We start from the raw sequence: 16,580 nt of genomic DNA, 5'->3' as shown, positions 1-16,580 counted from the left end.
GCAATTCTCCTGCCTCAGCCTCCTGAGTAGCTGGGATTACAGGCATGTGCCACCATGCCCAGCTAATGTTTTGTATTTTTAGTAGAGACGGGGTTTCACCATGTTGACCAGGATGGTCACGATCTCTTGACCTCGTGATCCACCTGCCTCGGCCTCCCAAAGTGCTGGGATTACAGGCTTGAGCCACCGCGCCCGGCCTAATCTCTCATTTTTAATACTTGATATTTTCACTTATTCTAAGGAAATATTTTGTTATATTTTTCAGCTTGTAATGATGTTGATCGATGGCCTGCTCCAGTGCCAGGGAAAACATTACACCTGCCTATCATGGGGGTGGTAATGAAGGTAATATCTCATATCTTAATTGTCTCCTTTTTGTTTTATTTTAATTTTTTTTGAGACAGGGTCTTGTGCTGTCATCCAGACTGTAGTACAGTGGCATGATCACAGCTCACTACAGCCTCAACTTTCCGGCATCAAGCGATCTTCCCACTTGAGCACCCCAAGTAGCCAGGACTATAGGCATGCACCACTATGCCTGGCTAATTTTTAAATTTTTTGTAGACAGGATCTCACTATGTTTCCCAGGCTAATTGTGATCTTTTTAAATAACTTTTGGACAGGCGTGGTGGCTCATACCTGTGATCCCAGCACTTTGGGAGGCCGAAAGTGGGTGGATCACTTGAGCCCAGGAGTTCAAGACCAGCCTGGGCAACATGGTAAAACCTTGTCTCGACAAAAATACAAAAGTTAGCGGGGTATGGTGGTGCACACCTGTAGTCCTAGGTACTTGGGATATTGCTTGAGGCTGGGAAATTGAGGCCGCAGTGAGCCATGTTTGCATCACTGCACTCCATCCTGCATGACAAAATTGAGACCGTGTCTCAAAAAAAAAAAAAAAAAAAAAAGAACTTTGTAGGAAGCTCCCACATGGGCTTTGCTTTTTAACCTTCTATTAATGTTAGTCATGTTATTGCTTTCACTTGTTTCTCATTGATGTGTGGCATTACAGAGATACTGCAATTCATTTTGCTTCCTAGAACCACTAGTCACACAGCTTCAGGCACCTCTGATCCCATGGCATCCTGTAGAGTTTGCAGAAGAGTGTCATTTGAATGTAATACATGTACATGTAAGTGCTACCTTCTAGAGTTCTGCAGCTCTATGGCCCTACCAGTGCCTCCAGAGATGAGTGATATGCAGAAATAGATCACTTAGTAGAATTGATTCTGAATTAATAAAAATTAAGAGAAATTGGGAAAGCTATTGGTTCCTAGTTCTAAATGATGTTCTTAACATGAGATGTCAGGACCAAACATGTTTATCCCAGGGTATTTTTCTCTGTTAGATTTTTCTTTTAAATAAATTAGCATTTTCCTCTCAGACTTTGTATGAGTGTACTGTAAGTGATTTGCAATTCACTATTGAGTAGGATTTATGACTATGTTCTGTCTACGTGTGCTCATTTTTATAGGATCTGTGTTGTGTTTTTCCCTGGGAAATCATCAAAAGTAATACTGATAGCTCTTTGTTGAGTGTTCTCATTGTTTCCTGTGAGATTTATCCAAAAGTATGGCAAGCTTTAGAGGGTGTGTTTGGGTGTGTGTATATTAATGAAGCAAAGATTGGAACAATAAACAGGAAGCAGTATGAAGCTGATGTCCTTTTTCTGTTTTTCAACATACTTGCTTCTCAGGAAGTTAGTGATTTCTGTGTATATATGGGTATGGAGACCTTGATTTACTTACTTTTTGCTGTGACTAAAAATAAGTATGACCTTAGTTTTTAATTCTGACATAAATATTTTGTTTTTGTAGCTTTTTTGACATTACTGACCATACCTTTTTAGCAGTACTTCTCATCCCCTATTCTTTTGTAGCCAAAAATAATTTCCTCTCTTTCTTTAAGGTACGGATTCCCACATGTCATGACAAGCCTGGGACAACTCAAATAGTGCAGTTTACTCAGCAGGTAGTGTGGTACTGTGGTAGAATGATCCAACACATACAGTCTCTTTAACAGACTTTTTAAACTAGTAAATGCAGTTTCTTGAGTTTATTACATATTTCTGAATATTACTGAAATATCACATTAAATAATTTTTAATGAATTGCAAATATATTCTCTAATGTTTCTTAGGGTGTTTTTTCTTGTTATTTCTCCAGTAGACACTGGAGAACTCAGAATTTATATTTTAATTGTGAGGAAAAGGGGAAAGTGAATTTTTTCTCAATAAGCTTTGATTCTAGAAAAACCTCTTATCTTAGGAGAGTGACCAGCAGACTTCCAATTTTAGGAGACTCAGTTAAAAGGATTCTGTAGTTACAATTGCCCTATTTTTCCAAAAGCACCATCTGTTCATGGGTGGGGTTGAAGTTTTCATTTGAAATATTTTAACTGATGTTTTTAACTGGTATAAATTTTTTTGTTGTGCTTTGTTCTTTGAATTGAATAAAAAACAGCAGTAGGAAAACTAATATTTCTGTCACATATCAACCAGTATTAATAGTAGTATTTCATACAGTTTTGAATTAATCTAATCTTGACTATTGGATAATTTTTTTTTTTTAAACAAGGACTAGGTCTCCCTCTGTCACCCAGTCTAGAGTACAGTGGCATGATCATAGCTCACTGCAGCCTCTAATTCCTGGGCTGAAGTGATTCTCCCACCTCAGCCTCCTAAGTAGCTAGGACTATAGGTGCATGCCACCACACCTGGCTAATTTTTAATATTTTTTTGTAGAGATGGCATTTCACTCTGTTGCCTAGACTGATCTCAAAATCTTGGCGTCAAGCCATCTTCCCTCCTGGCTTTCCAAAGTGCTAGGATTACAGGCATGAGCCTGGGATTCATTTTTTATCCAAGTTATCTGTGTATTCTTGATCTTCTGCTATGTTAGGGAAGATTGATAAGACCCATTCCCTCTCTGGATGCTTCTAAAGGAAGAGAATCTTAAAAGTTAGATAGGGCAACATGGCTTATTGATCATGAGATAGATATACTTTGAATTTTCTGTAAATTTTGATGATATATTCTCTATTATTTTTCTTTTTTATCTCTCAGGCAGACACAAATATATCTGTTATTTTACCTACTGTTCATGAGGTGGATCTTTTCAGGTAAAGAATAAAAAGTTTTGTTAACTGACTTTTCTTTCTTTTGCTTTGTGATGGTGGTGGTAATATGTTAAAAAAAGAATGTTCTCATATAGGATATAGAAAAAAATGGAAAGAAAATAGTTACTATGTTTTACATGTTATAAATCAATGGTTTATCCCTGGCTACATGTTATAAGCTTTGACAATTAGGGAAATTTGGATATAGAGTATGTAAAAATATTTTTTGTTTGGTTTGGTGTGAGAATTATATCGTAATGATGTTAGAAAACATGCTTTTTTTTAAAAAAGATACGTTTTATTTGGGAGTGAAATGTCACGAGGTTTGTGTTTTATTTTGAAATACTTCAGTAAGAAAAAATAGATGACATAAAATGGCAAATATTATTAATCATTAAATCTAAGTGATATGTATGTTGATGTCTCTTACACTATGGTTTTTTTTGTATGTTTGAAAAATGTCAACATGAAAAATGAAAAAAAGGTGTACTGTTAGCATTTAAAAAAGAAATAGAGGAAAAAGAAAAAGTAATGTTTGTGCCTTTACCCAGAGCAGCTAAATCTTTGGATTGGTGCCAAGTTCTAGCTCCCCAGGTGGTTCTGATGTATAGGCCAGCTTGAAAAACCACTGCAATTACCAAATGCTCAAAAAAGTCATGGAAGACATAAAATGGATTTTTTTGGTGGGACTTTTTTTCTTTTTTGACACAGAGTCTCACTCTGTTGTCCAGGCTAGAGTGCAGTGCTGCAGTCTCGGCTCACTGAAACCTTCGCTTCCCAGGTTCAAGCAATTCTTCTGCCTCAGCCACCCAAGTAGCTGGGCCTACAGGTGCACACCACCATGTCTCGCTAATTTTTGTATTTTCACTAGAGACGCTGTTTCCCCATGTTGGCCAGGCTGGTCTCAAACTCCTGATCTCAAGTGATCTACCTGCCTTGGCCTCCCAAAGTGCTGGGATTACAGGTGTGAGCCACCACATCTGCCCAATCTTTTTTTTTTTTGATGACTTGTAAAGTACATGGAATACTACTTCAAAGACTGGTTAGTTTTTAAAAAAACAAAAAGATTAGTTAGCTTTGTATGTTGCTCCTAGCACAGTGCTGCCATTCTATTTCTAGATATTTACTCAATAAAAATGAAAACATGTCTATGTGAAAACCTATACACAGATGTTTATATAGCAGCTTTATTCATGGTAGTATAAAACTGTACACAACCAAAGTGTCCATCAACTGATAAATGGACAGACAAAATGTAATACATGAATGTACATGGAATACTACTCTGCAGTTTAAAAAAAAAAAAGGAACAGTTAATATATGCAATAATATGAAAGACTTCCAAAAGCATTATGCTAAGTGAAAGACTCCAGATATTTGAAGATACTTGCTGAATGATTTCATTTATATGATATTCTGGAAAAGACAAAACTATAGAGACAGAAATCAGATCAGTGGTTACCTGGGGCTAAAGGAAGGAATCTACTACATAAGGGCTGCAGGGATTTCATGAGGTGATGGAACTATTCTAGATCTTTGGTAAGGGTAAATTTTACTGTACACAAATTATAAATAGGACTTTTTTATTTTACTTTTCTTACCCATAACTCCTGAGAATATACCAAGTAATAAATGTGACTTTTAAAACAAATTAATTTTCTTAAAAAATTATATGCTATAGCATTGTTAGGATGAAAAGAGGGAGCGTCCCCAAAATAAATGAGTAAATATTACAGAAAAAATGCACTAAGAGGAATGTATACTATTTCTCCTTTTAATACTTGACTCATTAAGGAATAATTTGTTTGCTGAAGTGGCATAAATTAATACAGAGTTTAATTATCAGACATTTTTTTCTTTTGAACTTCTGGGTATGAGACTTACACTTTTCTGTTTATCTTAGCTTTTGTGGTACAGGTTGCATACGCCATATCTGAAATGCTTAGGATCAGAAGTGTTTTGGATTTTGGACTTTTTTAAATTTGGGGATTTTTGCTTATACATAATGAGATATCTTGGGAATGGTCTCAAGAGTCACTTATGCTTCATATACACCTTATATACATATCCTGAACATACTTTTTACAAATATTTTTAATGATTTTGTGCATGAAACAAAATTTTGATTGCATTTTGAGTTTGACTCATCATGAGGTCATGTGTGGAATTTTCCACTTATGGCATCATGTCAATGCTGAAGACCTTTTGGATTTGGGAACATTTTGGATTGCAGATTCTCACATTCGAGATGCCCAACCTGTAGTTAATTCCCCCATCACTAACACCTTTGATTAGCACGTGTCTCTTCTACTGGATGTGAATTACATAATATTGTTTTAAGAGTGGGACAAGTTAGTTTGTTGTTTTTTAATTCTTGTTTCCCAAGAGATAAGAAAGCCAAATTTTGACAAATAATCTTACACAGTGATAGTATTATGTCAAGCATTTGATAGCTAATGATTAGATTAATACTTTATTTGTGACAGTGTGCTTTGTTTTATGTTGATAGAGCTTATATTTCACATTTATTAGTGTGAATGAAAGTTTGCCAGTTATATTGAAGGTGATATATTTACACCAAGACTGAGCTTGAGAGCAGAGACCTAGAAAGGCATTTGAATTTGAGTGGCAGAGATACAGTTGAGTATAGGGGCTCCTTTCACTAGGTCAAGGTCTATTCCATGGACCATGGTTTTGGTTTCAGCTTTCTTGATAGAGAAATAGTTTTCTCATTCTGTTTTTGAGGTGACATTAGAATTGAAGGGCAGTTTTCTGTTGAAAGAAATGGACATTTTCTTGCCTTACAGTCAGAGACATTTTACCTGATGATATTTGCTATCGATTCCTAGTACAATGAGAGACACATCAGTTATCACCTCTCACCATCTGCTTCTCTCCCCTGTTCCCTATTGTGACTTGAGAAACAAGTTATTTTGGCTTTCTACTGCATTGGCTGAATAGTCAACAGTTACGGCTGTTTCTGTGTTTCAGAGATTGAGAAAGCCTATCACCCCATAAAATATATCTCATGCTATTTGACACATGTTAATTTCCTTTGGGTTTAGGTTTCAGTTTATAATAACATACTATATCTTTCTCAAAAGGTTGAAACCATTATTTATTTCTTAAAAGTTAATTCCTAATTATTTTCCCAAGGCATCGCTGTTTTAATGGTGAGAGCATAACATAAAGGCATGGTACTCCAGAATGGGAATATAAATGTGGTACTAAAAAAAAAAAAAAAAAAAAAAAAAGATCCAGTGATTTCCTTACAGACCTTCATTTCAGTAATCCTGTACTGTAGTTAATTTGGTGCACACTACTAATATTTTTCAGTTAGAGCTTGAGATAAGTTTAATACAAAGCTTTCAAAGAATTATGTATCTTGTAACTATACTTCCTAACTTCTATTTGTGCCCTTTGCTAATAATATATTAATATATTTGAAAGACAATAATTTGCAACTTGGTGCGTTAAAGGAATCCCACTATTAAAGTCAGTTGATCAGATGTTTTCATGTAGGCCTTTTTCATTTTTCCTTTGATTATTTTTTACAAGCCAACAGAAAAGTGGCAAGTACAATACAGAAGACTTTTTTTCCTGAACCATTTGGTAGTAAGCTGGAGACCTGGTACCCTATCATAACTTAATACTTTAGAATCTATTTCCTACAAACATATACAATGCAACCATCAAAATTGGTAAAATCAACATTGATCAGTTAATATCATCTAATACTAAGACCAGTTCAAATGTTACCAGTTATTATAATAATGTCTAGTTTAGAATCTAGAATAGTTCTTTAGTCTGTCACTTTCATGACTCTTATATTCTTGCAGATTACAGGACAGTTATTTTGCAGAAACTCCTCAGTTTAGGATTGTCTGGTATTTACTTCTGGTTAGATTGAGGCTCTGCTTCTGTCAGGAGATGGCACACAAGTTGAGCTTGCCTCATTATTGATGATGTTCATTTTGATCACTTGATTAATGTAGTGTCCTCCAAGCTTCTCCACAAATAAGTTGATTTTCCTTTTGTAATTAGGTATTCTTGGGGAAGACATTTGAAACTATGTATGTTAGTTATTTATTGATGTGTAACAAATTACCCCCAATACTTATAGGCTTAAAAGAGCAAACATTATTTCACACAGTTTTGGAGGGTTGGAAATCTAGGAGCTGCTTAGGTGGGTGATTCTGGCTCAGAGTTTTTTATGTGGTTGCAGTCAGTTGTTAGCTGTGGTTTCAGTCAATCGGACATGAGTCTGGAGAGTCTACTTCCCCACAAGGCTTACTTGCACAGCTGTTGCCTGGAGATCACAGTTCCTTGTGGCTGTTGTTAGGAGGTCTCAGCCCTAATGGACCTCTCCATAGGGCTGCCTGAATGTTCTCACAACATGGCAGCTAACTTTTCCCAGAGCAAGCACTCAGAGAAGGCTGAAGCCACGGTGTCCTGTAAGACCTAGCCTTCAAAATTGTACATTGTAGTTTCTACCATATTCTGTTGCTTACAATCAAACCACTAATCCAGTCCATACTCAAGAACAAGAGAATTAGGCTCCATGTTTTGAAAGGAGTGTCAAAGAATTTGTGGACAGATTTTATTTGTTTATTTTTAATTTTATTATTTTTGTGGAGAGAGTGTCTTGCTTTGTTACCCAGGCTGGTCTTAAATTGCTGGCCTCAAGTGATCCTCTCACCTTCATTCACCACCTAAGGTGTTGGGGTTACAAGCATGAGCCACCATGGGCAGCCTGGACATATTTTAAATCAGCACACTATTTTATATATTTGCTTGGACTCTGATTTCTTGCTTTATTCGGTGGATTCTAGTCCATTATTATTTTGATATTCAAAGTGTCCCCAGTTTAGCCAATGAGAAATTACTATAGGCTAGCCTCTATGTTTTTGCCATATCTCTATCATTCTTTTTTTTTTTTTTTTTTTTTTGAGGCGGAGTCTCACTCTGTCACCAGGTTGGAGTGCAGTGGCGTGATCTTGGCTCACTGCAGCCTCCCCCTCCTGGGTTCAAGCGATTCTCCTGCCTCAGCCTCCTGAGTAGCTGGGACTATAGGCATACACCACCATACCCAGCTAGCTTCTTTATTTTTAGTAGAGACAGGGTTTCATCTTTTGACCTTGTGATCCACCTGCCTCGGCCTCCCAAAGTGCTGGGATTACAGGTGTGAGCCATTGCCACAGGGCCCGGCTTCTGTCCTTCTTTGAATACTTCCTTGATTTCTGGTGCAGGATATTCCAGGTTTTGGTTTTTTTTTGTTTTTTTTTGTTTGTTTGTTTGTTTGTTTTGTTTTTTTTTGGTAATTAAATAAACTAAGTTGTAATTCTCATACCATACAATATTCAACCTTTTGAAGTACAATTCACTAGTTTGTTAATGTATTCACAAAGTTGTGCAACCATCACTGCTAATTCCAGAACATTTTTATCACTTTAAAATGTAGCCCTGTACCCATTAGCAGTTCCCATTACCTCTTCTTCCCAGCCCCTTGCCACTATTAACTTACTTTCTGTCTCTACGGAACTCTATGTACTTGTCGTTTTAAACATTTAATTAGAATCATACCAAATGTGACCTTCTGTGTCTGTCTTCCTTCACCCAGCATAATGCTTTTAAGGTTCATCTGTGCAGTATCATGAATCAGTACAGATGCTCCATGACTTAAAAGGGGGTTATGTCCTATTAAACCCATTGTAACTTTGCAAATATCATAAGTTGAAAGTGTGTTTTTGATATTTTCAGTTTACAGTGGGCTTATCCAGAGGTAAGTCTGTCATAAGTTGAGGAGCATACTGAATGCGTACTGCTTTTGCAGCATCATAAAGTTGAAAATTGTAAGTTGAACCATTGTAACATGGGGACTGTCTGTACTTCATTTTTTAAATGGTTGAATAATATTCCACGTGGATGGACCAAGCACGGTGGCTTACACGTATAATCCTAGCACTTTGGGAGGCTGAGGCAAGCAGATCACCTGAGGTGTTGGGAGATCAAGACCAGCCTGACCAACATGGTGAAACCCCGTCTCTACTAAAAATACAAAACTAGCCAGGCATGGTGGTGCATGCCTGTAATCCCAGCTACTAGGGATGCTGAGGCAGGAGAATCGCTTGAACCCAGGAGGTGGAGGTTGTGGTGAGCCGAGATCACCTCATTGCACTCCAGCCTGGGCAATAAGAGCGAAACTCCGTCAAAAAAACAAATATAAATAAATGAATAAATATGTATATATACTTAATACGCATATGTATATATGTCCATATATAGATATATATGTGTGTGTGTGTGTGTATTTATTTATTTATTCCATATGCATATACCACATCTTGCCTATCCATTCACCTTTTTTTTTTTTTTTTTTGAGTCGGAGTTTCGCTCTTGTTACCCAGGCTGGAGTGCAATGGCGCAATCTCGGCTCACCGCAACATCCGCCTCCTGGGTTCAGGCAATTCTCCTGCCTCAGCCTCCTGAGTAGCTGGGATTACAGGCACGTGCCACCATGCCCAGCTAATTTTTTGTATTTTTAGTAGAGACGGGGTTTCACCATGTTGACCAGGATGGTCTCGATCTCTTGACCTCGTGATCCACCCGCCTCGGCCTCCCAAAGTGCTGGGATTACAGGCGTGAGCCATTCACCTTTTGATGGAGATTTTGATGGTTTACACTTTTGGTTATTATGAATAATGCTGTTGTCAACATTTGTGTATAGGTCTTTGTGTGGACATGTTTTCTGTTCTCTTGGGTTCCAGATCATCTTGTGTTTTCTCTTCCCTAGCCCTAGAATCAGCCATTTATAAAAAGCCTTGGTTCTTGGCCGGGCGCGGTGGCTCATGCCTGTAATCCCAGCACTTTGGGAGGCCGAGGCGGGTGGATCACGAGGTCAAGAGATCGAGACCATCCTGGTCAACATGGTGAAACCCCGTCTCTACTAAAAATACAAAAAATCCGCTGGGCATGGTGGCGCGTGCCTGTAATCCCAGCTACTCAGGAGGCTGAGGCAGGAGAATTGCCTGAACCCAGGAGGCGGAGGTTGCGGTGAGCCGAGATCGCGCCATTGCACTCCAGCCTGGGTAACAAGAGAGAAACTCTGTCTCAAAAAAAAAAAAAAAAAAAGCCTTGGTTCTTTTTAGCAGAGAATAGGATTTTGCAGATAACATCTGGGCACCTGGTGTACTTATTGATATTGGGATATCATTGCTTTTAGACCCTCTCAAGTGGACAAAGCTAGGATATGTGTGTGTATGTTTGTGCGTGTCTGTGTATATGTGTATAAATGCATGTATATATACACATTCATATATAATATGTTAAATTACTCTTTATTTGCTGATTGGCTCAGTACCCCTGTTAGTAATCAATGTTCCATCTCTGCTGCAACTTTTTTTTTTTAAGTTTTTTGTTTATTTCATAAGGATTTTGGGGAACAGATGGTGTTTGATTACATGAGTAAGTTCCTTAGTGATGATTTCTGAGATTTTGGTGTACCCATCACATAAGGAATGTATACTGTACCCAATGTGTAGTCTTTTTATCCCTCAACCCCTCCCTCCCTTTCCCCCCAAGTTCCCAAAGTTCAGTGTATCATTCTCCTCCCTTTGCATTCTCATAGTTTAGCTCCCACTTACGAGTGAGAACATAATGATGTTTGGTTTTCCATTCCTAAGTTACTTCACTTAGAATAATAGTCTCCAATTCCATCCAGGTTGCTGTGAATGCCATTATTTCATTCCTTTTTATGGCTGAGTAGTATTTCATGGTATATATCTATACACAACTATATATGTATTTACAACATTTTCTTCATCCACTCATTGATGGGCATTTGGGCTGGTTCCATATTTTTACAATTGTAAATTGTGCTGCTGTAAACATGCATGTACAAGTATTTTTTTTTTTTAATGACTCCTTTTCCTCTGGGTTGATACCCAGGAGTGGGATTGCTGGATCAAATGGTAGATCTACTTTTAGTTCCTTAAGGAATCTGCATACTGTTTTCCATAGTGGTTGTACTAGTTTACATTCCCACCAACAGTGTGAAAATATTCCCTTTTAACCACATCCACTCCAACATTTATTATTTTTTGATTTTTTTATTATGGCCATTCTTGCAGGAGTGAGGTGCTAGTACACTGTGGGTTTGATTTACATTTCCCTGATAATTAGTGATGTTAAGAATTTTTTTCATGTTTGTTGGTAATTTGTATACCTTCTTTTGAGAATTGTCTGTTTATGTCCTTGGCTCACTTTTTGATGGGATTGTTTTGTTCTTGCTAATTTGACTTCCTTATAGATTCTGGATATTAGTCCTTTGTTGGATGTATAGATTGTGAAGATTTTCTCCCACTCTATGAGTTGTCTTTTTACTCTGCTGATTATTTCTTTTGCTGTACAGAAGCAAAAGAATTCTTATATATTTATCTTTGTTTTTGTTGCATTTCCTTTTGGGTTCTTGGTCATGAAGTCTTCGCCTAAGCTAATGCCTGGACAGATTTTTCCAATGTTATCTTGTAGAATTTTTATGATTTCAGGTCTTAGATTTAAGTGTTTGATCAATCTTGAGTTGATTTTTGTGTAGGATGAGAGATGAGGATCCAGTTTCATTCTTCTACATGTGGCTTGCCAGTTATCCCAGCACTGTTTGTTAAATAGGGTATCCTTTCCCCACTTTGTTTTTGTTTGCTTTGTCAAAGATCAGTTGACTGTAAGTATTTGGCTTTATATCTGGGTTCTCTGTTCTGTTCCATTGGTCTATATGCCTATTTTTATTCCAGTACTATGCTGTTTTGGTGACTCTGGCTTTACAGTATAGTTTGAAGGCAGGTAACATAATGCCTCCCAGATTTGTTCTTTTTGCTAAGTCTTACTTTGGCTATGCAGGTTCTTTTTTGGTTCCATATGAATTGTAGGATTGTTTTTTCAGTTCTGTGAAGAATGATGGTGGTATTTTCATGGGAATTGCTTTGAATTTGTAGATTGCTTTTGGCAATATGGTCATTTTCACAATATTGCCTCTACCCATCCATGAACATAGGAGGATGTGTTTTTCCATTTGTTTGTGTCGTCTATGATTTTTTTCCAGCAGTGTCTTGTCATTTTCTTTGTAGAGGTCTTTGACCTCCTTGGGTAAGTATATTCCTAAGTATTTAATTTTATTTATTGCAGCTGTTGTAAAAGGGGTTAATGTGATTTTCAGCTGGGTTGCTATTGGAAAGCTACTGATTTGTGTACATTAATTTTGTATACTGAAATTTTGCTGAATTCATTTGCCAGTTCTAGGAGCTTTTTGGATGAGTTTTTAGGGTTTTCTAGGTATATGATCATGTCGTCAGCAGTGACAGTTTAACTTCCTCGTTAACAATTTGCATGCTCTTTATTTCTTTCTCTTGTCTGATTGCTCTGGCTAGGACTCTGCTGCAACTTTGTCCTCCATGCTAATACTTTTCTCATCCCTCCTGGGCCCTGACATCCCACACCTGGCTTCCCTTCTGCATGGATACCCTCCTTACCCTGCTCACTCTCTGATTCTCCTTGTTGGATTGACTTCCCCTATGGATACCCTCCTGTCTCATTCAGGTAACTTTATCCCACAAGACCATGTCTACAAGTGGGTGCCATCTCCCCTCTTTTGGGCTCTGACTCGACACCAGGTCAAGCCTCACATGAGTGCCCTCCTTACCCTGCTTGTGTGCTTACACACCCCATTCCGGGGTAATTCTCCATAAAGATACCCTCATTCCTCTGCTCTGACACGTTCTGCCAAGTGGTCCCACACTGTGACAGCCTACTCAACTCATTCTGTCTTTGATGCTACACATCGGGCTACCTCTGTGCTTCCTGGGCTCATGAATGCAAACCAAATAATCCCCACACATGTATACCTTCCTCACTACATTTGGGCTCCAGCAGCTCCACAGCAGGCCACCACCTGGCTATAGATGCCCACCTTACCTTACATAAGCTCTGACATGCCTCGCTGACCAGTGTGGCTCTCTTTCCCTTGTGGCAGAGATACCCACCATGTTCTGCTTTAGGACTGAGTTGCTTAGGAAGGGAAGAGGAAGAACTCCTTTGCCTTACCCATGAGCTGTTTTTTTGTTTTTGTTTTTTTCTTTTCTGGCACTTGTTTTTGAATAGTTAAAATTAACTCCCCTAATTTCCATCTCATAATTTGTTGCATATTTTGCACTTAATTGTTTTTTCTTTTCTTTTTCTTTGCATGTGTGTCTTTTCAACTGAGTGGATTGGTTATGTTTTTCATAAATAGATAAGATTTTTCCCCCTAATTTACTAGAAAAAATTTTTACCAAGTCAGGAGAAAATTCCTAAATAAGTGAAAGTTACCGAGTGTCTTAGGCTCAGTAGCATACTAGCAGAGTTGTGTCCCAACAGGCCTCCATGCAATTCCAGGGCTGCTGTAAAAATACGTGGCATTAGGCCGGGCGCAGTGGCTCAAGCCTGTAATCCCAGCACTTTGGGGGGCCGAGGCGGGTGGATCACAAGGTCAAGAGATTGAGACCAACCTGGTCAAAATGGTGAAACCCCGTCTCTACTAAAACTACAAAACATTAGCTGGGCATGGTGGTGCGTGCCTATAATCCCAGCTACCCAGGAGGCTGAGGCAGGAGAATTGCCTGAACCCAGGAGGCGGAGGTTACGGTGAGCCGAGATTGCGCCATTGCACTCCAGCCTGGGTAACAAGAGCGAAACTCCAACTCAAAAAAAAAAAAAACAACAACAAAAACAACAAAAAAAAAAAAAACGTGGCATTTCTGTAGAGGGAGTATCTGCCCAGGAGGTTCACTCTTGTTCAGCATTAGCACTCCCCCTTGTGATTTGTCATCATTCTTTAATATCAAGAGTATTGGCTTTTAAATTAAGTATATCCAATAAGTGCCTCTTAAAGAAAATTAATTTTTCTTGTTTTCTTAAAAATATTTAGAATTGAAATTTAAATGTATTAAAGCAATATTGATAAAATACATCTATCTATCATATGGTATAACAATTTTTTTTTTTTTGGGACTGAGTTTCGCTCTTGTTACCCAGGCTGGACTGCAATGGCGTGATCTCGGCTCACCACAACCTCTGCTTCCTGGGTTCAAGCAATTCTCCTGCCTCAGCCTCCTGAGAAGCTGGGACCACAGGCACAAGCCACCATGCCCAGCTAATTTTTGTATTTTTATTAGAGACAGGGTTTCACCATGTTGACCAGGATGGTCTTGATCTCTTGGCCTCGTGATCCATCCACCTCGGCCTCCCAAAGTGCTGGGATTATAGGCGTGAGCCACTGCGCCCAACCTAGTACAACAACTTAAGAATTATATGCTTTTATTGTTTGTCAGTTATTCCTTGTGTCAGTATATTACATTTAATTTTGTAAAAATTAGAATGAGTCATTGATAGATATTTTTATGTGAATAAAAGGGACTTAATGTCTCTATATATCACCGTCTTCTAAATGAATTTGTGTATCAGATCAAGATACAAATAGGAAGAATTTATGTCAGTGTGGAGTTTTTAGAAATATTATGTAGGAATTTTAAAAACAGGATTGGCTATTTGTTCAATAAAAAAAATCTGGAGCCATTTGTTCAATTAAAAAAAAACAGGATTGGCTATATTAAAAAATATTTCTACTGTGCATCACCTTTCAGGTGTTTCTGCCCAGTTTTCCTTCATAGTCAGATGCTCTGGGAGCTGGTGCTGTTGGGGGAGCCCCTTGTGGTTATGGCACCATCACCATCGGAATCATCAGAGACTGTATTGGCACTTGTTAAGTAAGTATATTTGGTTACTATTTTTGACTTTTTTTTTTTTTTGATGCTGCAGTATTGAACCTGTTGGTGATATTTGCAGCACTTCCCATCTGTTGTATGTCTCCCCACCCATTATTGCATTGATCCATGCAACAGCCCTATCAGAAGGTAATGCTTATTATAGCACCATTTTATGGATGAGAAAATTGATTCAGGCTCCATGAGGGCTGGAACCATGCTTCTGTTGTTCTGAGTGACAGGCACATTGATTCATTACATGAAGTTGTCCCTTGATAAATATAACTTGTGTGAATGATCAGTGTAGAGTCAAAGGCACATAGCTAGTAAATGGTAGAGCCAGAATTTCACCCTGTCTTCTGCCCCATTCCCAGTGTGTTCTTTCAGTATACCATTTCACATTACATACATATATATACATATATATATATATATATGTATATATATATTTCTAATTCTGTGAAATGAGTTTACCATTTATTGAAATAAACAAAGTATCCCTTTGTGTGTACACTATTTGTGTAGATGTTATCTAGTTATGGATTAGGACCTTTAATTTTTTTGTGTCCTTTTGTTTTACATGTTCTTCCTGTTCCACAGCTGTATTTCTCCATTAAAGTACTTCAGTGATTTCCGACCTTATTTCACTATTCATGATAGTGAGTTCAAAGAATATACTACACGCACTCAAGCTCCGTAAGTAAACAGAATAACTTCTATTGACCAGGTATTACCTTTATAACCAAAATTATGTAGAATTATTTTTGGCAGTAAAAGTCTAACCTAAATTTTGAACTTACAGGCAGAATGATCTTTTTTTTTTTTTTTTTTTGAGTCAGAGTTTTGCTCTTGTTACCCAGGCTAGAGTGCAATGGCGCGATCTTGGCTCACCGCAACCTCCGCCTCCTGGGTTCAGGCAATTCTCCTGCCTCAGCCTCCTGAGTAGCTGGGATTACAGGCACGCGCCACCAGGCCCAGCTGATTTTTTGTATTTTTAGTAGAGACAGGGTTTCACCATGTTGACCAGGATGGTCTCGATCTCTTGACTTCGTGATCCACCCGCCTCGGCCTCCCAAAGTGCTGGGATTACAGGCGTGAGCCACCACACCCGGCCCAGAATGATCGTATAAAAGGAAAGTTTGAGGAGCTGCTGGAAGTAATTTTGGATTTTAAGAGTTAGTACCTTATTTGAGTAAGTAAGTTATTTATTTATTTAGAGATGGAGTCTCGCTCTCCTGTCCAGGCTGGAGTGCAGTGGTATAATCTCAGCTCACTGCAGCCTCCGCCTCCTGGGTTCAAGTGATTCTCCTGCCTCAGCCTCTTGAGTAGCTGGGATTACAGGCACGCACCACCACACCTGGTTAATTTTTGTATTTTTAGTAGAGGTGGGGTTTCACCCTGTTGGTTAGACTGGTCTTGTACTCCTGACCTCGTGATCTCTCTACCTCGGCCTCCCCAAGTGCTGAGATTACAGGTGTGATCCACCTCACCCAGCCCAAGTGATTTTATTTATTAACGGAAGCTATATTTTCATTAATAGCCACTATGTTGTACTTTCTTTTTTTTTTTTTTTTTTGAGACGGAGTTTCGCTCTTGTTACCCAGGCTGGAGTGCAATGGCGCGATCTCGGCTCACCGCAACCTCCGCCTCCTGGGTTCAGGCAATTCTCCG

The 16,580-nt window shown here is 38.4% G+C and overlaps 1 protein-coding gene across 8 annotated transcripts in view; it reads left to right on the top strand.

The window, feature by feature from the left end:
- DENND6A (DENN domain containing 6A) overlaps window positions 1-16,580 on the top strand; it is a 135,833-nt gene that overhangs the window by 101,975 nt on the left and 17,278 nt on the right. For 7 of the 8 annotated variants that reach the window (XM_032289574.1, XM_032289582.1, XM_032289580.1 and 4 more), the window contains 5 exons: window positions 266-345; window positions 1,909-1,971; window positions 3,065-3,120; window positions 14,790-14,912; window positions 15,510-15,605. In XM_032289574.1, the coding sequence (XP_032145465.1) occupies window positions 266-345; window positions 1,909-1,971; window positions 3,065-3,120; window positions 14,790-14,912; window positions 15,510-15,605 (418 nt within the window). The remainder of the gene's footprint in view (window positions 1-265; window positions 346-1,908; window positions 1,972-3,064; window positions 3,121-14,789; window positions 14,913-15,509; window positions 15,606-16,580) is intronic. The other variant, XM_032289576.1, reaches the window with a different exon arrangement.

Source organism: Sapajus apella, unplaced genomic scaffold (assembly GCF_009761245.1).
Source record: "Sapajus apella isolate SASKATOON/1434 unplaced genomic scaffold, GSC_monkey_1.0 scaffold23, whole genome shotgun sequence".
In the NCBI taxonomy this organism is placed as follows: domain Eukaryota; kingdom Metazoa; phylum Chordata; class Mammalia; order Primates; family Cebidae; genus Sapajus; species Sapajus apella.
Note: the sequence above shows the minus strand (reverse complement) of the source record. Positions and strands in the feature narration are given on the sequence as shown.